Here is a 19760-nt window from a genome sequence, read left to right as displayed (position 1 = left end):
CACTGTTGACTTTCATTTTTGATATTTCAGAACTAGAAACTACATTAGACGAGGACACACAAGTTTTTACACAAAAACACTCTGGTATTTGGATATTCCCACAGAAATATTTTTATACCATGGTGTTACCATGTTCACATTCACCTGTGCAAGAGCACCAACTATAAAACTATGGTATTTTCGGGTTATATATGTTTGTTAAAGTCCCAGTTAAATTAAAAGTGACAATTCCTATTTTTTCATGAAATGTTTCAGCTTTTTTTGTAAATAGTTTGTCAATGTGGGTCATTCTCTTTGTAAAATTTGTGTCCTCAAAATCTTCAGTTAAAACCTGTAAATGCACTTCATTCCATGTAATTTAGAGGGCTTGGGCGGAGCATCCGTTAACTCCTCCCTTTCATCTCTCCGTCTAAATGCAACGGCTGTTTTTATACATCCAATCAAATCGCAAAGAAAGACGCAAGCCATGGCCACTATTTTTTCTCATTCAAAATTCCATGTCACTCGGAAATGCATATGGAAGTAAAAAAGTTTGCAGCTTCTGGTTCACGGGGACTTTGAAGGGGTCATTTGATTCAACTAAAACGATTGTTGTTATTTGCTTTAGGTGTAATACAATGTGTAAACAGGATTTAAGGTTAATAAACTCTGTATTTTCCATACCGTGGAAAAACTTGTAAAATATGAATGCAGAATATAAACATACACATAAAGATGAAGAACGGTGATGATTTATACATTTGTGAGAAGATTTTTCACACACACACGGCTGAAGTGAGTCTCACTGTGTTCTGCAGGTTTGATCAACATTAAAACTCAAATAATCGAGGATTGAATGCTTCAGTTCTGTTTCTGTCAGCACATCAGACTTTATGTCAAACTTTAGACATTTCATCAGGTTCCAGTTTGTTGGAGAGGACAGTGAGGATCCTGTCGAATTTGGCGTAGCGCTCCTTGCGTTCAGTCTTGGCGCCGGTTTCACCCCAGAAGAGGCGCAGAGCGAACTCTGTCTGAAACACCTCCAGCAGCTCGGGGATTGACTCCCAGCCACCTGCTGGCAGAAAGGGACAGGTCAGTCATCCAATCAAATCGCTAGCTGTATGCATGTTGTGTGTGGATGTGTGTACCTGACAGCAGGCTGTTAGCATGTTGTGTGTAGTCGCTGGCGTTTAGAGCTGCGTTGCGTGCTGAGTGCAGCAGATTAAAGAGAAGCTGACAACCTTCGTCTGTAGATTCAACACAATCCTCTCCCTCCATCAACCTCAACAGAGGAACCATGTGAGGAAGAGACAACGGCCCCGAAAACACAGAGTCTACAACACACACACACACACACACACAACTGTCAACTACTCACTGTTAAGTACACACAACACAAACTCAAGCATGTGGTGAACTCAGATGGCTCAGTTACGTCTGTTAGATGTCTGTTAAAGACCTGGAAAACATCTGCTAAATACAGATTTACATCCATTCGAAGTCATAAACATCTTCTAGACATCAATATGACATCTGACAGAAGACGTATCAGAGACGTAAAGCAGATGAGCAATTTGCAAACAAATGATCAAAGAAATACGTCTGGCAAATGTAAATGCAAATATCAGATAAACGTCCCCCAGATGTATGTGTGCTATCAGAGCGTTTACAACACAAACACACAACTGTCAACTACACACTGTGACTCTTCTTGTTAATAACACACACAACAAAAGCACTGTGACACTCAACAGCAACACTCTAAACAAACAAAACACTGTAAACTAAACACACAAAACACTGTAAACTAAACACACTCAACTGCAACACTCTAAACAAACAAAACACTGTAAACTAAACACACAAAACATTGTAAACTAAACACACTCAACTGCAACACTCTAAACAAACAAAACACTCCAAACTTTACACACAAAACCCTATAAACTAAACACACTCAACTGCAACACTCTAAACAAACAAGACACTGTAAACTAAACACACAAAACCCTGTAAACTAAACACACTCAACTGCAACACTCTAAACAAACAAAACACTGTAAACTAAACACACCAAACATTGTAAACTAAACACACTCAACTGCAACACTCTAAACAAACAAAACACTGTAAACTAAACACACAAAACACTGTAAACTAAACACACTCAACTGCAACACTCTAAACAAACAAAACACTGTAAACTAAACACACAACATACTGTAAACTAAACAAACAAAACACTGTAAACTAAACACACAAAACATTGTAAACTAAACACACTCAACTGCAACACTCTAAACAAACAAAACACTGTAAACTAAACACACAAAACCCTGTAAACTAAACACACTCAACTGCAACACTGTAAACAAACAAAATACTGTAAACTAAACAAACAAAACACTGTAAACTAAACACACCAAACATTGTAAACTAAACACACAAAATACTGTAAACTAAACACACTCAACTGCAACACTCTAAACAAACAAAACACTGTAAACTAAACACACAAAACACTGTAAACTAAACACACTCAACTGCAACACTCTAAACAAACAAAACACTGTAAACTAAACACACAAAACATTGTAAACTAAACACACTCAACTGCAACACTCTAAACAAACAAAACACTCCAAACTTTACACACAAAACCCTATAAACTAAACACACTCAACTGCAACACTCTAAACAAACAAGACACTGTAAACTAAACACACAAAACCCTGTAAACTAAACACACTCAACTGCAACACTCTAAACAAACAAAACACTGTAAACTAAACACACCAAACATTGTAAACTAAACACACTCAACTGCAACACTCTAAACAAACAAAACACTGTAAACTAAACACACAAAACACTGTAAACTAAACACACTCAACTGCAACACTCTAAACAAACAAAACACTGTAAACTAAACACACAAAATACTGTAAACTAAACAAACAAAACACTGTAAACTAAACACACAAAACATTGTAAACTAAACACACTCAACTGCAACACTCTAAACAAACAAAACACTCCAAACTTTACACACAAAACCCTATAAACTAAACACACTCAACTGCAACACTCTAAACAAACAAAACACTGTAAACTAAACACACAAAACCATGTAAACTAAACACACTCAACTGCAACACTCTAAACAAACAAAACACTGTAAACTAAACACACAAAACATTGTAAACTAAACACACTCAACTGCAACACTAAACAAACAAAATACTGTAAACTAAACAAACTAAACACTGTAAACTAAACACACAAAACATTGTAAACTAAAGACACTCAACTGCAACACTCTAAACAAACAAAACACTGTAAACGAAACACACAAAACACTGTAAACTAAACACACAAAACTCTGTAAACTAAACACACTAAACTGCAACACTCTAAACAAACAAGACACTGTAAACTAAACACACAAAACCCTGTAAACTAAACACACTCAACTGCAACACTCTAAACAAACAAAATACTGTAAACTAAACACACAAAACATTGTAAACTAAACACACTCAACTGCAACACTCTAAACAAACAAAACACTGTAAACTAAACACACCAAACATTGTAAACTAAACACACAAAATACTGTAAACTAAACACACTCAACTGCAACATTCTAAACAAACAAAACACTGTAAACTTAACAAACAAAACACTGTAAACTAAACACACAAAACATTGTAAACTAAACACACTCAACTGCAACACTCTAAACAAACAAAACACTGTAAACTAAACACACAAAACCCTGTAAACTAAACACACTCAACTGCAACACTCTAAAAAAACAAAACACTGTAAACTAAACACACAAAACCATGTAAACTAAACACACTCAACTGCAACACTCTAAACAAACAAAATACTGTAAACTAAACAAACAAAACACTGTAAACTAAACACACAAAACCCTGTAAACTAAACACACTCAACTGCAATACTCTAAACAAACAAAATACTGTAAACTAAACAAACAAAACTGTAAACTAAACAAACAAAACACTGTAAACTAAACACACAAAACATTGTAAACTAAACACACTCAACTGCAACACTCTAAACAAACAAAATACTGTAAACTAAACAAACAAAACACTGTAAACTAAACAAACAAAACACTGTAAACTAAACACACAAAACATTGTAAACTAAACACACTCAACTGCAACACTCTAAACAAACAAAATACTGTAAACTAAACAAACAAAACACTGTAAACTAAACAAACAAAACACTGTAAACTAAACACACAAAACATTGTAAACTAAACACACTCAACTGCAACACTCTAAACAAACAAAACACTGTAAACTAAACACACAAAACATTGTAAACTAAACACACTCAACTGCAACACTCTAAACAAACAAAACACTCCAAACTTTACACACAAAACCCTATAAACTAAACACACTCAACTGCAACACTCTAAACAAACAAAACACTGTAAACTAAACACACAAAACCATGTAAACTAAACACACTCAACTGCAACACTCTAAACAAACAAAACACTGTAAACTAAACACACAAAACATTGTAAACTAAACACACTCAACTGCAACACTAAACAAACAAAATACTGTAAACTAAACAAACTAAACACTGTAAACTAAACACACAAAACATTGTAAACTAAAGACACTCAACTGCAACACTCTAAACAAACAAAACACTGTAAACGAAACACACAAAACACTGTAAACTAAACACACAAAACTCTGTAAACTAAACACACTAAACTGCAACACTCTAAACAAACAAGACACTGTAAACTAAACACACAAAACCCTGTAAACTAAACACACTCAACTGCAACACTCTAAACAAACAAAATACTGTAAACTAAACACACAAAACATTGTAAACTAAACACACTCAACTGCAACACTCTAAACAAACAAAACACTGTAAACTAAACACACAAAACACTGTAAACAAAACACACAAAACATTGTAAACTACATGTAAACAGTCAGCACTCTGTCGTGATTCTGCCTCATCATGTCATGTCTTTCTTGGTCTTGTGGCAGCATCATGGCAGGATCCCTTGTTTTATGTGGAGGGAGACATTTTGAACCTTCTGGTCTTCCATATAGTCTATCTGGTCCTGTCTCTGTTCCTGACCTTTTGTCTCTTCATTAGTATTGTTATTTAGTTCATGCCCTGCACCTGTCCCCTCTTGATTTATCTCCCTATATATTGACCTTGTATCTCTTGTCCTGTGCTCGTTCATTGTGGTTATACCTCTGTGAATATTCCTCTGTGGATGATATTTCCCGTAGTCAAGTAAGTAAGTAAGTTAGTAAGTAAGTCTAGTTTATTGTTAGTTTATTGTAGTCATGTCAAGTGTTGTATTTAGTCAATGTTAGTTTAGTGTAGTCAGTTACGTTCCTGTGTTTCCCTGTTATGGTTTCTTGTTTTCCCCATCGTGGGTTTTTGTTTTGTTTGTATTTAGTATGAAAGTCTTCCCCGCTGCCACAATTGGGTTCTTTCTCTCTGTGTATTTCACGACACTCAATGTTAACTACACAAACATAACACACACTGTGATCCACGCACGCTCACCGTCTCCCTCCTGAAGGGATTTCATGAAGGGTTTGAGACTCTTTTCAAACTGCACGGCGCTGTCAGTGTGACTCCTCCTCAACGCTCTCCACGTCATCTCCAGCCTCACCACCTACACACACACACACACACACACACACATGTATTTGTCTGATCTCATACACATGTCTCGGCACATTTGTCCAAAGAGAAGATACCATTGAGCAGTGTTTCCCAACCTTGTTGGTAGAGACACATCACATTTCAGATGTCTGCTTTAATTAAACTCGTGATTCATCACATCAGCCTGTTCATACACACATCAAGAGAGGAAACGGGTGTGTCAGATGTGTGGGGGTGTGTCTCCAGGAACAGGGTCGGGAAATGATCTCTTCATCTCCTCTGAGAGGTCCTGTGTGATTTGGAAATCTTTGTATTCAGATGAGACTGTGTACCTGCGGCAGCTCCAGGGCCTTCATGACAGCAGAGAATGCATACAGGTCGTGAGTCGTGTCACGCAACTCCTGCGCCAGCTGGATGATCTTGTGCAGCACAGTCACCCTCTGACCCACTGATCCCGTACAGCCCAGAAGATCCACCGCCATACCCAGAGCCAAAACGTGGTGCCTGACAAGAAAGTCATGTGAAATCATCAGCGTCTCTACGACATCGCATCATGACATCACTATGACACGCACCTCTCCAGCAGGTCTTGTCTCAGCTGACCTCCATGCGGTAGAGTTATGAGCTCCAGACCCGTTTCGACTCCCATCATCCTCTTCTGTTCGGCTGTCACCCCCGTGATGCGAGCCACCTGAGAGAGAGAGGGTGAGGCGGGACTGATGACCGTGTTGTTGTTGAAACGTTGCGTGTTGTACCTGACAGTTGACGCTGAGCATGTGCAGGGCGGTGGTGTGGGCGTCGGTGTGCGTCAGCAGCTCTTTGACCCGCGCCAACGTGCTATGATCCAGCGGACGGTTGTTTTCCGGCAGCAGCAGCGAGCGAAACTCATCCAGGCGGAAGCAGGAGGCGGTCTCCATCTGCGGCCGCTCAAACTGCCAGTCTCTCTCCCCCGCTGCGCTCTTGCTCTGCTCCTCCTCCAGTTTCTGCGCCTCCAGGAAGCCGAAGCTGGTTTCCGTGATCCGAGCGCGGCTGGTCCATTTCTCCTGAGCGCGGAGACGAGCCGCGTGACCTTTGGGCAGCATGGTGACTGGGACCTGCGTTACATCAGTGCTTTGTTTAACATCATCTGTTTCCCGTTCTTCATTAAGGCATTGAGTCGTGAAGTCTCACCTGAGGCACCAGCTCACCGTACAGACCGACGGGGTCTGTCTCCTGCTCGCCCGATGATGCCGGAGACACCAGGATGGAGATTCTCAGCGGTTTGGGCGGAGCTCGGGAGTGCAGCTGTCCGTCAGAGCCAAGGAGAGGGGAGCCGCCAAGCCGCCATTGGCTGGGTGAAGATGCTCTACAGGAAGTGGCCGGGCTGAGCAGAGGTTCACTTCCTGTGCGGAACACCGGCGAGATGGTGGCGGGGCTGGACTCGTGTGACAGACACTTCTGAGGTGCACCTGCAACACAAGATGTGTGTGTGTGTGTGTGTTTGTACCAGTGTGTGAGTGTATGTTTCCGTGTGTGTGTGTGTTTACATATGCGGAGGTTGCTGTCAGATTGTGCTGATTGCAGTGATGGTCTACCCACTGTCTCCAGGTTAGCCGGCTGACTCCCACTCCTATCACACACAACACGTTACCATGACAACCGTACACACATTCATGTTCACTATACAGTCTTTGTGTGTGTTTGTGTTTACCTGAGCAGGTTGTTGACCAGTAGCGTGTCTTTCTGAGAAGAGCTCAGACTCCGCCTCTTGCTCGGACCTCTCGACAAATCAGATGTGCTGACCGATCTCGCGGCCAGGCGCTCGCTGATGATGCGTAGCGGAAGGGTGCGTGTGATTGGATGAAAAATAATGGCCCCTGTAGAGTTTGAGACTGGCCGCCGTCCACCAACATGAAACCGGATTAAGGCAGGTATGTTGTTGAACTGATCGTTCTCGAACTGAAACAGCTCTCGAGAGTAACCCTACACACACACATACACACGCTCAACACAACTCTTGTGTTTAACCCACCGATGAACACAACAGCGGACGCTCACCTGTTTGGGTCTCAACACAACTCGTATGACTTTAAAGTGCATGTGTTGATTCTTCCACATGCAGCTGAGTACGTTCTCACCCGCACACGAGCTGGAGTCACGCACCAGAAAATCACCATCTCTACACAACAGCTGCTCCGCCCCCTACACACAGTCAATACAGTTGATTATTATTTCAGCATGAAGATGCTTAAGAATGTTTTTTTGTGTGTGTTCAGCATGCGTGATGAGAATCAGACCTCACGCGGCAGCTGTCCATGATACCAGGCGTGACTCCTGAGATCTTCAGAGCTCAGCTTCAGTTCCTCCTCCAGCTCTTTCTTCAGAGAGTCCATGTCCCTCAGACCCGAGAACACCTTCACAAACATTAACAACACAGAAGACAAGAGAAAATCCTCCTGAGGTTCAAATATCTCAACACCCATCATCATTAGACCAACACGCTCAAAAACAACAGATCTCTTGAGTAGGGATGCCACAATTCTCGATATACTATTGAAGCGTTCGGTACGGCATCCACGATTCAATACACGCAAGTGAATCTAGCAGCTTTATTGTATCTCGCCGTACCAAAGTATGGGCAAGTGAGAGAGAATTTTACTTGCCCCACGCAAGTTACTAGAAAAAAATAAAAACAGTGCGACGTATATGTAGAATAACAAGAATGGCATTAGACACAGCTGCGTGTTTGTGTGAAGTGCGTTTGTCGTGGTCGTTCTTGTTTGTGTGTGACAATAATCAATGGCGCAGATGCACTGAGTCCATGTAACTAGATGCGGAGGCAGAATCCCGTCATGTAAATGTCATCTGGCTGTTCTGAGTGAATTGTGTGCACAGTTGAACATCCACACAAGTGATAGTCGAACACATGAACTTCATCTCTGGAGTTTCTCTGAAAGTTTATTTTACAAGCATTTTATTGTTTGAGTGAAGCTATCATCAAACACACAAAAACTCAAGCGTCTTCCTGACGACCCATCAAAATAAAAGTCCCGTTAAATTGAACACTCATATAAAAAATACTGTAGTGTATCATAGTATTTGCCATTGAAAATTGTAGTACCCTGTAGTAAAATAATAAACAGCTTAACACATTATAGTTAAGTTAAAAAACACTCTAGTATCTTAACATTTTACTGCAGTTTACTATAGTAAACACTACAGTATACTACAGTAATTTGTGTGGGTAAATATGCCACTATAGTACAAAGGAAAAACACAGAACTGATGACAACAGACGATTTATACTTGTGCTCCTACTGTTTGACCTGCGATACCAAACTTTAAACCTCTGTAGCACCAGCGCTATGTGTAAATTGTTTTAATTTAAAGCCTCAACACTACTGATGCCTTTGTTTTTAGCAGTAACAGAGAGAAGGCCGATAACCAAATTCAGGTGGCCAAAGCAGACACTAGTGACAGGACTCTGTCCTTCCTGTCATGAGTCTTCTAACTCCCTGGACAGAGTTGTGACAGTAATATGTCTTTCGGGTTCTGATGTGTTATGTGTGGAGACACGTGGCTTTTGTTGTCTCTTTTTCGCCGCGTGTCCTCCTGTCATGCCACTCAGCCCCGACCTCCTGTCTCCCGTAATCATGCCCTTAGTGTTTAATCCCTGTCACCTGCCTGTCACCTCCCTTTTGTAATTATCCCTCATTAGTTGTTCCCTACTTAATGCTGCCCCTTCGTTCTCTGTCCTGTGCGGTTTTGTTATGGTCTTTACCTGTTGTCTATGGATAACTCTGTCCCTGTTCACAGTGCCATGTCGTGTTGAGGATTTATCATTTGGATTACCGGTTTTTGCCTAGTTTGTTTAGTCCCCCTTGCAGGAAGTTTTTGGTTGGATTCCTTGTTTTGAGTTTGTACCATGTTTTACCCATCGTGGGTTTGGTGTTTGTTTTATTTAATACAAATCTTTAATCCTTTAATTTTAATCTTTTACCGCACTTAGGTTCTGTATCATACCGATCCGTGACAACTACTTAAAATGCTTAAAGCAAACTTGACAAATCTAAATCCAACAATTAGGAATTTATTGATTATATAATATTAATAGAATAATTCAAATTACATTTTTTATCTCTGAATAAGAGAATGACAAATGTTCTTGTATAAAGGACAACCACATGATAATGCTTAATGTCAAGCCCTTCCAAAGTGAAAGTCTGAATTAGGCACATGTATTTCATGTGTTTCAAACCCAGCACACACGCAGAGATGCCATACAGCAGCATGCCATACGGTCTTTCGGACAGTTATTACTGTCATAGCAAGAGGGCCTCAGGGCAGCTATTTAGCTTTACATTTCTTTCAATTTATTGCAATGGCAGTGGCGCACCCTGCATATCTTTGGCCTTGCCCATTGAGCACCATAATTTAACAAGCACCGCGCGTTTGTTTACTTCCATTACAGCAATCGCAGGTTTGCATTACGTTAGCTTAAATACTCTGATGCTTAAATACTCTTATGAGCAAAACCTCTTTAGGAAGCCTATTTTACTGGCATGTTGATGAACAGTAGCTAAACCAAGAATTGCTGTGAGCTGCCAGTGTAAATCTTTACATTTATTCCATACACCAGGAATTTGTACAAGGCAATTTTTGCTTAAAGGTGTGGTGCAACGCTGTTTCATGCATTCTGACTTCTTTACAATGTTAAATGTGTTGTCTACTCATGCTTAACATGGTCAACTTGTCAAAAAATTAGTTGGGTGTATTACGTAGTATTTCTGTGCTCGATACACTCCTCCAGCGATCGTACAGGTTTGGGAAAGTTTTTTTCAAACTATTATAAAACTATTTCTTAAATATTTGTCTTAGTCCTTTAATGGACAATTTTCCCGGAATAGCAGGCAGCAGCATGGAGAGCAGGAGCATGCGCAGACATCACTTTCAATTGTGTGCAGGAGACAAATAGAGAGAGAGAGAGCATATGTTCGCGAAATTCAGGTATTTGTTTGTTCACTGCATTTGGTTGATAAATGTTATATAAACTGTGGATATAACAATGGATTTGGAGATGGTTTGAAACTGATATATGGAGCGGTCCCAAAAAAAAGATGCCGGATATGAATTATGACGGATATGCGGTGAAAATGTCTGTGTTTTGTTGATAATGTGCTCTAGTTCAGCCTACCCCTTCCCCCCCACACGCCGTATAATTTCAGGAAAATCGTAAAGCTGTATCTATCTTTCTTAAATGTGATCAAACTAAATACTCTTCGAAGATACGAAGAATGAAATACTACTTTATAGGTACTCAAGATTAATATGAGATTGACAGAAACCCCTTGTGTTATGGCTGCCTTAAAGATAATAAAACAACTCAAGTAAAATAAGGATAAGTGCAATAAATTCGTTTTTTTCCCTTCTTCACTTTTTACTGTTCCTGTTAAATTAGCAAAAAATAATGAAAAAACATTTAATGTGCCAAGCTATCAGAACGTAACCGAACCCTGGGTAAAAACGCGAGGTACGTTCTGAACCGTGGGTGAGGTGTATTGTTGCATCAAGTCTCAATTAGATGAAAGCAGCTCTCAGACGTTCTCTCAAGCTCATCACAAACATTATTGCAATTACGTTACAAGAGCGTTTTCTCAGCGTTACTGTATATGTCATTTATAACATTAATAAAACGTTTTCTTGTAAGCATGTGAATGTTGTGTTTTGTGTGGAGATGGAAACACTCACCTGACTGATGAAGGCTGACACGCTCTTCCTCCGGCTGAAACAAAACACACATCATTTCAACACTCTCTCAGGACGTACATATCACCAATACGCTACAAAGGTTAATGATTTACTTTCAACCTGTGCTTTTTTCCACTACATTTCCATCTGATCTAAGCTGAGCTGACTTCTGGTTTCATGCAGTCAACACTTTTCATTTGACTTTTTATTTTATTTACCAATCCTCCGACCAAACATGTTTTCACAGTGCGGTCATTTACACAAGTTCAGCATTGTGTCACATTTATAAGTGATGCTCAGAGTTATGTCTAGAGGTTCAGAACAGTAACACAAGTACATGATGAACAAATGTAAGTGATGTTGATTCTGTGAGTGACTCGTGTAAGCAGCACGTGTGTTAAAATCATTTCAAACGTGATCTGTTCAGGCGAGTTTTAATGGATTTCCTTCCCGCTCATTGTGTACGTTGGACATCAGGGAATGTCCTGAGATGGGTTGTCATGGAAACGGATATGATGGGCTCTTCCTGACCTGCTGGACACAAGGCCAGTTCTGCCCCTCCAAAACACTCAAACTCACATTTAGCTCAATTTACCTTGATGTATGGTTTAACAATGGGTATGTTTCCAGAAAAGAGTACATTTGTGGTTATTATTACTTTAGTAAAACCATGGCTAACATGTATCGTTTTATTGATTCTGAGTTCATGATGCGGCTTTTACGCCACTCTGCATTGGAAAGTTACAGCAGTTGATAATAGGATTTTTACTTTTACTCAATTATATTATGAGACTGAAAACAGAGTCGGATATTGCTTGGATGGAAAAAATACAGAGCATGTATCACGCCATAGTATTTCATAAATACATTTTTAAATGTAAGTACATTAAAAATAATTTACTGGGATAGTATTTACTGAAGTGAACTGCACTAATATTACTAGAATCTAGCCTGTAGTATTTTTGAAAGTATATTTACTGCAATTATTTTACTGCAGAATAGTGTAATATACATTACTGTAATATATTATAGTACTTACTAAACTTTGTTAAAGTATACAACAGGAGCTTTCAACTAAAACTAAACTGATTTCAGAGTTGATCGTGTGTCCGATCAGAAACGGTATACCGTCAGCTTACAGCAGCGCACGAACTGTTCAAACAACACCTCAGTATGAGATCTCAGTACAGACCAAAGGTCTGACATCCCATCATAAACAGCAGGATCATTATTAACAGCAGTGATATGAACAGCCACACAATCTTACCTGTACAATCACAAACTGAACGTGTGGAGATGTTCCTCAGCGCGAGATCATGTTGAAGATCTTCCGCTCGAGACCAAACTTCACAATCTCAACTCAAGACGGAACGGAGCTCACAGCTGACGAGTTCGCGCACGTCCTCCTGCGCACGGCGCCGCGCCGCTCGAGCGCATTCCTCACATACCGCGCTCGCTCACCTTTCTGTCGCTCACGGGCAGTGAAACCGCGCTGGCGCTCGAGACCTGTGGCGGCTTGATCGCGCCGACGCCCCTTCACCAGAGTTGCGCAAGACGCTCTTATCAGCCGCGTTCACTCCGCATGCGCGTTCACGCGAAGAGGCGATAAGTTCAAATCAAAAAGTAAATGTGAGTCACATCTTTCACTTCAGGTCAAGTTTACCTCAGAAGATCAGTGAAGTCATCAAGACATGACGTGAGAAATAGTATACTACGGTATTACTAGTAAACTCTGGCAACATTACCTACTAAACCTTATAAACATTCCAGGAATTCATGTAAATGAGAACACGTTTTGACTGACAGAAAGTGTCCCAAACGAACCCGAATTCACCATATTAAAGTGCAGTTTACTTCAGTTATTCTAATATAATATTCTAATATATATTCTATACGAGTGTGTGTGCTCTGCGATGGGTTGGCACTCCATCCAGGGTGTATCCTGCCTTGATGCCCGATGACTCCTGAGATAGTTCGGATAAGCGGTAGAAAATGGAATGGAATGGAATATTCTATACGTGGGACTAAAATTGAAGTATAAAAGAATGCAGTGAACAAAATACAACACAATGAAAACGCATTTCACTTGAGTGGATTGATGAAGTTCTTCTGCTGGATGTCCACATCCCTCAAACTCGCCCGACATAAAGATCTGTTTGCTTTCTATTGATCTACAAAAACCATGTCAACACATCTGAGGCTATTCAGAAGGTAGTCCTGAAGGTATCCAGTAAAATTCTTCCAAATCTTTTGAAGCCCCTAACCCGACTGAGGATTTGTCAAATCCAAGGATTTAGTTCTCTGTCATTACATGGCTCATTGTTTCTCTGTACGCTTGACTTCATTTCCAGTCAGATTCATAATAAACCGTCATCCTGATCAAATCTAGGTGGCCATGAAGCTGCATTTGTTTATTTATATCGGTTAATATATCTTATATGTGGCCAGTCGTCAATCTCATTTCATGAGTGAAAATCTGTTGAGGTGTAATTGAATCACTTTTCACTTGAAAAAGTAAAGTAAGGGAGGACTCTTATTTCTTCATTTAATTTCATTACAGTTGCTTCTGATGTAATTGAACCTATTAATGTGTCATAATAAAAAGTGAAAATGACATCAAGTCGTATGCTTTAACAATACTTTGTTCAGTTAATAAGAACAATTGATGTCGTTTTATTTTATTTATTTGAATGAATTAAAAGAGCCGTTTCATGTCTATCTTTGAATCACTTAACTCAGTGGCTCCCTGCCTTTTTGTGTGACAATCGGAGCCCCCCAACCCTCATATATGTGTGTGTGTGTGTGTGTGTGTGTATATATATACACACATAATTGCTACTCACACTCACATATATAGGTAGTTAATATAAATAAAAGAAATGAAATGGTTAAAATGAGTAATTTAAAAGATTTTATGACATTTTTACTTGAATACTCAAACAAATGTTCAGGTTAGAGCCGTGGGGAACGCGAGTGTTTAGTGTAAGCTGCGCGTTGCACCGGTCTCGCTTCTATCACAGAGGAGATCTGAAGCATAAATGGACGAGCGACAGGAGTGTATGATGAGAGAGGACCAGGCCTGGACTTTTGTTATGTTTTACTATGTTTGTGTGGCCGGCAGTCGACCGTGAGGGAGGATTCTACTTTTGTTTTGTGGTTTGTTTATTTTATTAAAAGTTGCTTCCTTATACTTGGAACTGTGATACAACGTTTCTCTGCTGTTTTTCCTTGTGACTTTTATGTAGACACGAACGTTGACGCATGACAGAGGACAATTCTCATGTATGTCCAATAGCGAGAACAGCCAATGACAGTGCTTCCAGCTACCACAAAGCCCTGTGTGAATGTCTGCTGATGGAGCCGGAAATTCAAATAATTATTTTATGTAAGTTAAAACCATTTTTGACTGCATTATCTTGGCATTGAAAGCACATGATTTTTACATAAAATGATTAGTGGAACATTTTATGCATCTTTATTTAACCTTAATGTATGTCAGCTCCCGCACCCCTTCTGTGAACTCTGGCGCCCCCCTAAGGGGGTCACGGACCCAAGGGTGGGAACCACTGACTTAACAATTCAAGGTTGTTGTAGTATATAGAAAGTTATGAGTAATAAGTCATTGAATACTTTTTGGAGAGAGTCATTTTACAGTCATCTAATTACACTGGATATGTTATTAGTAACTAGTAATTCATTACTTTCTCAGAGTAACTTACCCAACACTGGTGACCAGTGAGAGTGACTTTGGATTCTGTTCAAATGGAAAATTACAAACCTGTGCTTGCCGGAGGGGGCGTGGTCTTCCTCGTGGATTTCAGGGGGGAGCCGGAGACAGGGGGTGGAGCCTTTGTAGTCTCGAAGGCACAGTCGCGGCACGATGCTTTGACGGAAAAGGGTGGCGGTGGGCTTGACCAGGTCGAGTGATGATGTCAGAGAGAACTTCCGGCTTATTCTGCGTGTGCTGTCACTCTCTGAGGATGAGACACACACACTACACTTTAACTGTCTGTCGTGTGTTTGTGTGTTTGTGTGTGTGTGTGTGTGTGTGTGTGTGTGTACTTGTGTCTGGTTGTGTTTTCGGTTGTTGTTTCTTCAAATAGGTTATGATGGTTGTTATGTGATCTGGATCCTCTACCCCCATCAGTCTCAGATCATCTTCAGTTACGTACAGGAGACCCTTTAAACACACACACACAGAGAAAAATGCATAAATTGTTCCACATTATAATTTTATTTTTTGAATCGTGCACTAAAAGTTACGGTAACAATGGTACTTTTAAAGCTTATTTTTAATGCAATAAACCATGAACGAACAAAATATATTTAAACACGTCACATGATAAACTTTTACAAATCAAGAAGAAATATTAATTTGAGCATAGAATTAACTTCTTGATCTTTATATTCTTTATTTTAAAAATTATTATTGTACACAACATTTATATGATGTAAGCTGAGAGTTATCCCACACTTCTGACATTAGCACCAGTTCTGTTTACTGAGTGAAGAACTGACTTTGAAAGCTGTCCCATAACTTGAGCCCAGGCCCAGTTCTTCTGAACGCTGGTAACCACAAAACTCAAAAATACAAACAGAATCTCTTCTCTACAGTAAATCTCAAAGACAACTTAACAATAAATACATTTTCAATAAATCAAGTCTTTCATTTTATTGTAAAGGTCATAAAATAACACTATTCCACCAAAATTACTCACCTAATGCTGTTGCATGCAAAGCATGCTGGGAACTCGAAATCAGTGCTCGGTGAGGGACATTAACTTAAATAATTCATGTAGTCCCACCTCAAAATAATTAAGTAAAGATTCTTTAAACAAGTTTAAGTGAGTTGAAAATGATCAAATTAAGTTGAATTCACTTAATAATTTATGCGTTTAGAAATCATTTTATGAAATCTACTACGACACAGAATCGTTTTTCACCGTGTGGTAAAGTGAGGAGAGTTTTCAGCACTGCTTGTTTATCTACTTATGCGCAAAACATTTACGCATTTGACAGATGCTTTTATTCAAATGAATTTACATTACATTGTATATTTGTTTCGAACTATGTACAATCTCCTGGGATCGAACCCTTGACCTTACCTTTCAAGCCCCATGCTCTAACCACTGACCCACAGGGAAGATGTACATGACAGAAAAACATGTGAGGGTGGTGTGTTACCTCCAGACCGTAACAGTGTCTCTCCAGTAAACTGATGTACTGAGGCAGTCCGATCAATCTCAACAACTGAGCAATAGAATGATTACTCATGATCTCACATCTACAGCTCACAGACCAGAGAGAGAGAGAGAGAGAGAGAGAGAGAGAGAGATTAACATAAATTATGTCAACTCTCCCGAAACATTTTCTCATGTACTTTATGCTTCATATATGTCTTAGAATCAAGTTTTCTCTCTCTATGTCTTCATTAAAGCTTCTTTACTATATTCTGTGTGAACTCATGTCATCTCTCTCTCTCTCTCTCTCTCACTCTCTCTCTCTCTCTCTCTATCTTAACTGTCTTGCGTTTCATTCTGAGCGGCTGTTGCTGTTGGAACCTGGGGCGCTGTTTTCTGATTGGCTGTTTCACCAGCCGTCATATCTCAGCCAATCACAGCGCAGGAAGCTTAAGTTATTGCTACAGTTTGCAAGTCAAGACACATTCAGTGATTCTGAGGAAAACAGACAGTTTTAGATGAGTGAAGACAAACAGCAGATAAAAGAGCTGCGATTGTGAAAACAACTGGATGTCATAGTTTCACTTCCACTGATTGATGAATAATAATAATAAATATATCATATACTGTATGTCACATTTGTCTAAAGCATATGGATGCAGGTATCATCGATGCGTTCCAGAGTTGCCATTTTATGAGTCTTGTGTTATTTTCGCTTGTACTTAAAAAAAACATTTAACAAGTTGAAATGATTTGCTTTAATTGCTAAATAAAGATCGGGTTAAACCAGCCGTACAAAGCGTCGAGTGAGCCAGAAACCAGTCACAAGCTAGTTTGAAACAACTGGTCTTAAAGGGGTTTTAAACCAGTAGATTCAAGATTCAAAGGAGCTTTATTGGCATGATAAAAGAAAATGTACATTGCCAAAGCACAAGATTAAATATAAACATGCAGAAATACAGATTAAGATAAAAAATAAGATAGAATAAAATTAAAAGTCTATAAGTAAAAATCTATATATATATACATCTCAATATAAACAGAAAAAGAGTTTTAATTAAAGTTCTCAATGAGGGTGACAGTGTCAGTTTGTGTGTGTTGTCCTGTCAGTGTTGTGTTGTGTTGTGTTGTGCTGGTTGTTCTTTGGTCGTGGCAGGACTTGACATATCTTGCAGCAGGTTTGAGCTTCTTGACTTTTCTCCCAGTATGTATGAGATCTTGTCCTTTTGTTGAAACTGGTCAAAGTCTTTGTGTAAGTTTGTAAACTGGGGGAAGAATGTTTCTCTGATGTGTGTGTAGTTGGGACAGGAGAGGAGAAAGTGCAGCTCTGTTTCCACTTGATTGTGTGTGCAGTGTGGACACAGTCGCTCTTCTCTCGGTGTCCATGTGTGTCTGTGTCTGCCCGTCTCTACAGTGAGCTGGTGATCACTGAGTCTGTACATGCTCAACACTTTTCTTAGTTTAGGGTCTGATACGCTTGTGAGGTATTCTGACACTTTATATTCTCTCTTTAGTGACAGATAGCATTCCACTTTACTTTGCTGAGCTGTTGCTTCTGTCCAGTGTTTGAGATATTTCTCTTTTTGTCTTTTGATCATTTGGTTTAGTCTGGCTGGGGTTTGGGGTTGACTTGGGCATGTTTGGGGTTGTAGAGTTAGTTGTGAGATCAGTTGGATGAAGGGGTTTCTCTCTGGGCTCAGCTCTTGATGACTTAAGGCTTTGTGATGGAGTGTGTCTGTGTCGCTGTTCTTAAGGTGTGTGTAGAATTTTAAAGCTCTTTTTTGTATTTTAATGATTAGAGGATACAGTCCTAATTCTGCTCTGCAGGCGTTGTTTGGAGTTTTTCTCTGTACCCGTAGAATGTTTTTACACATTTCTGTTTGCAGAATCTCTATTGGGTGTTTGTCCCATCTGCTGAACTCTTGGTTGGAGAGAGGACCCCAAACCTCACTTCCATACAGCGCGATTGGTTCTATAATTGATTGTATTATTTTCAACCAGATTACGGTTGGGATGTCAATTTTAATATTCTTTTTGATTGTGTAAAAGGCTCTTTGTGCCTTGTCTCTCAGGTCATTCACAGCCTTGTTTAAGTTTCCGGTGTTACTAATGTTTATACCGAGATATGTGTAGTTCTTGGTGTGTTCTAGGGGCACGTTGTTTAGTTTGAAACGGTGATGTTGATTTTGGCTACTGGGCTTTTTTTGGAATATCATGACTCGAGTCTTCTTAAGGTTAACCGATAGGGCCCATGTTTGGCAGAAAGTGTGCAGTAGTTCACAGACCAGTTTACTGATCGTCAAGCTGGGGTGTTTTCAGAAGATGTCTCATTGAAGTGTTTTAATGTGATTTCATCATTCCAGCAGCAGGTGGCGTACTCATCATCTGCGTCATACTGACACCGCAGGTCTCTGTCCACACATACGGTTCCGTTTTTCTGATCTGTGCTGAGACAGTGAACCATTGAAATCGCCATTAAAATAGTTTCATGTTATATAACATTATCAATGCATCAATTATGTTTGTAATGGCCTAAATAACAAATCACTAACATTTTAAATATATAATTTTTTATTAAAAATTCCTCACAGTTTTGCGCTACCCTTCAATGGCGTCCCACACAAACGAATGAACTGTCACACATTTGGTTTGTTGGGTGGTGGTGACCCTACTTAGAAGTGAGACTCGCACTCCTGTAGCTCAGTGGTAATAGATTTGGTTGACTACACAAGGTCATAGGTTCGATCAAAGGGTTATTTCACATACTTAGAAATAAAAATGCATAGGATAATGCAAAGTGTCTGCTAACTGCATAAATGTCAATGTAAAGGTGGATCATCAGGTGTAAGGTTGTTGTATGTGAACCATATGGACAAAATGTGACTATCAGAAAGAGCCATCATGAACGTCCGCCCCTGCACTGACCTCAAACATACAAACCAGGTCGAGTGAATTCATAAAAGAGTTTCTGTGAGATTGTGTTAACACTTCATCAACATTGTGTTATTTTGTAACTGACCGAACACTGTTGTATTGAAAATATTCTTGAAAATAATCAAATAACCTTGAAAATGTTTTCAGTTCTACAGTCAGTCAGTGTGAGTGTGTGTGTGTGTGTGTGTGTGTGCAGGCGTCTGTATTTTCATGCAACAATGCATCTGCACATGCTGTGGT

General features: G+C 39.6%; 1 protein-coding gene across 3 annotated transcripts; it reads right to left on the bottom strand.

The window, feature by feature from the left end:
• sh2d3a (SH2 domain containing 3A) lies at positions 1–16686 on the bottom strand. Of its 3 annotated transcripts, XM_056768464.1 has the most exons (15): positions 16591–16686; positions 15469–15586; positions 15185–15380; positions 11401–11440; positions 7956–8072; positions 7717–7860; positions 7370–7641; positions 7206–7288; positions 6850–7127; positions 6435–6773; positions 6255–6370; positions 6012–6183; positions 5578–5689; positions 1128–1313; positions 1–1051 (listed from the first exon to the last, which is right to left on the bottom strand). In XM_056768464.1, the coding sequence occupies exons 1-15, from the start codon at positions 16678–16680 to the stop codon at positions 876–878; spliced, it is 2439 nt and encodes an 812-aa protein (XP_056624442.1). In that variant the 5' UTR covers positions 16681–16686; the 3' UTR covers positions 1–875. The 3 variants fall into 3 exon arrangements, with proteins under 3 accessions (XP_056624442.1, XP_056624424.1, XP_056624433.1); XM_056768446.1 differs by lacking the exons at positions 15185–15380; positions 15469–15586; positions 16591–16686 and adding an exon at positions 12674–13050 and having other exon boundaries at positions 1–1054; positions 11407–11440; XM_056768455.1 differs by lacking the exons at positions 15185–15380; positions 15469–15586; positions 16591–16686 and adding an exon at positions 12674–13042 and having other exon boundaries at positions 11407–11440.
• Positions 16687–19760: the final 3074 nt, after the last annotated feature.

This window comes from Triplophysa dalaica, chromosome 2, assembly GCF_015846415.1.
Source record: "Triplophysa dalaica isolate WHDGS20190420 chromosome 2, ASM1584641v1, whole genome shotgun sequence".
Lineage (NCBI taxonomy): Eukaryota > Metazoa > Chordata > Actinopteri > Cypriniformes > Nemacheilidae > Triplophysa > Triplophysa dalaica.
Note: the sequence above shows the minus strand (reverse complement) of the source record. Positions and strands in the feature narration are given on the sequence as shown.

Coding starts and splice junctions, on each gene's coding strand:
- sh2d3a (XM_056768464.1), bottom strand. CDS start 16,680: ATGAGTAATCATTCTATTGCTCAGTTGTTGAGATTGATCGGACTGCCT. Junction 8,073..11,400: donor CCTTCATCAGTCAGGTGAGT/GTTTCCATCTCC, acceptor ATGTTTGTGAAG/GTGTTCTCGGGTCTGAGGGA. Junction 6,184..6,254: donor AGACAAGACCTGCTGGAGAG/GTGCGTGTCATA, acceptor CTTTCTTGTCAG/GCACCACGTTTTGGCTCTGG.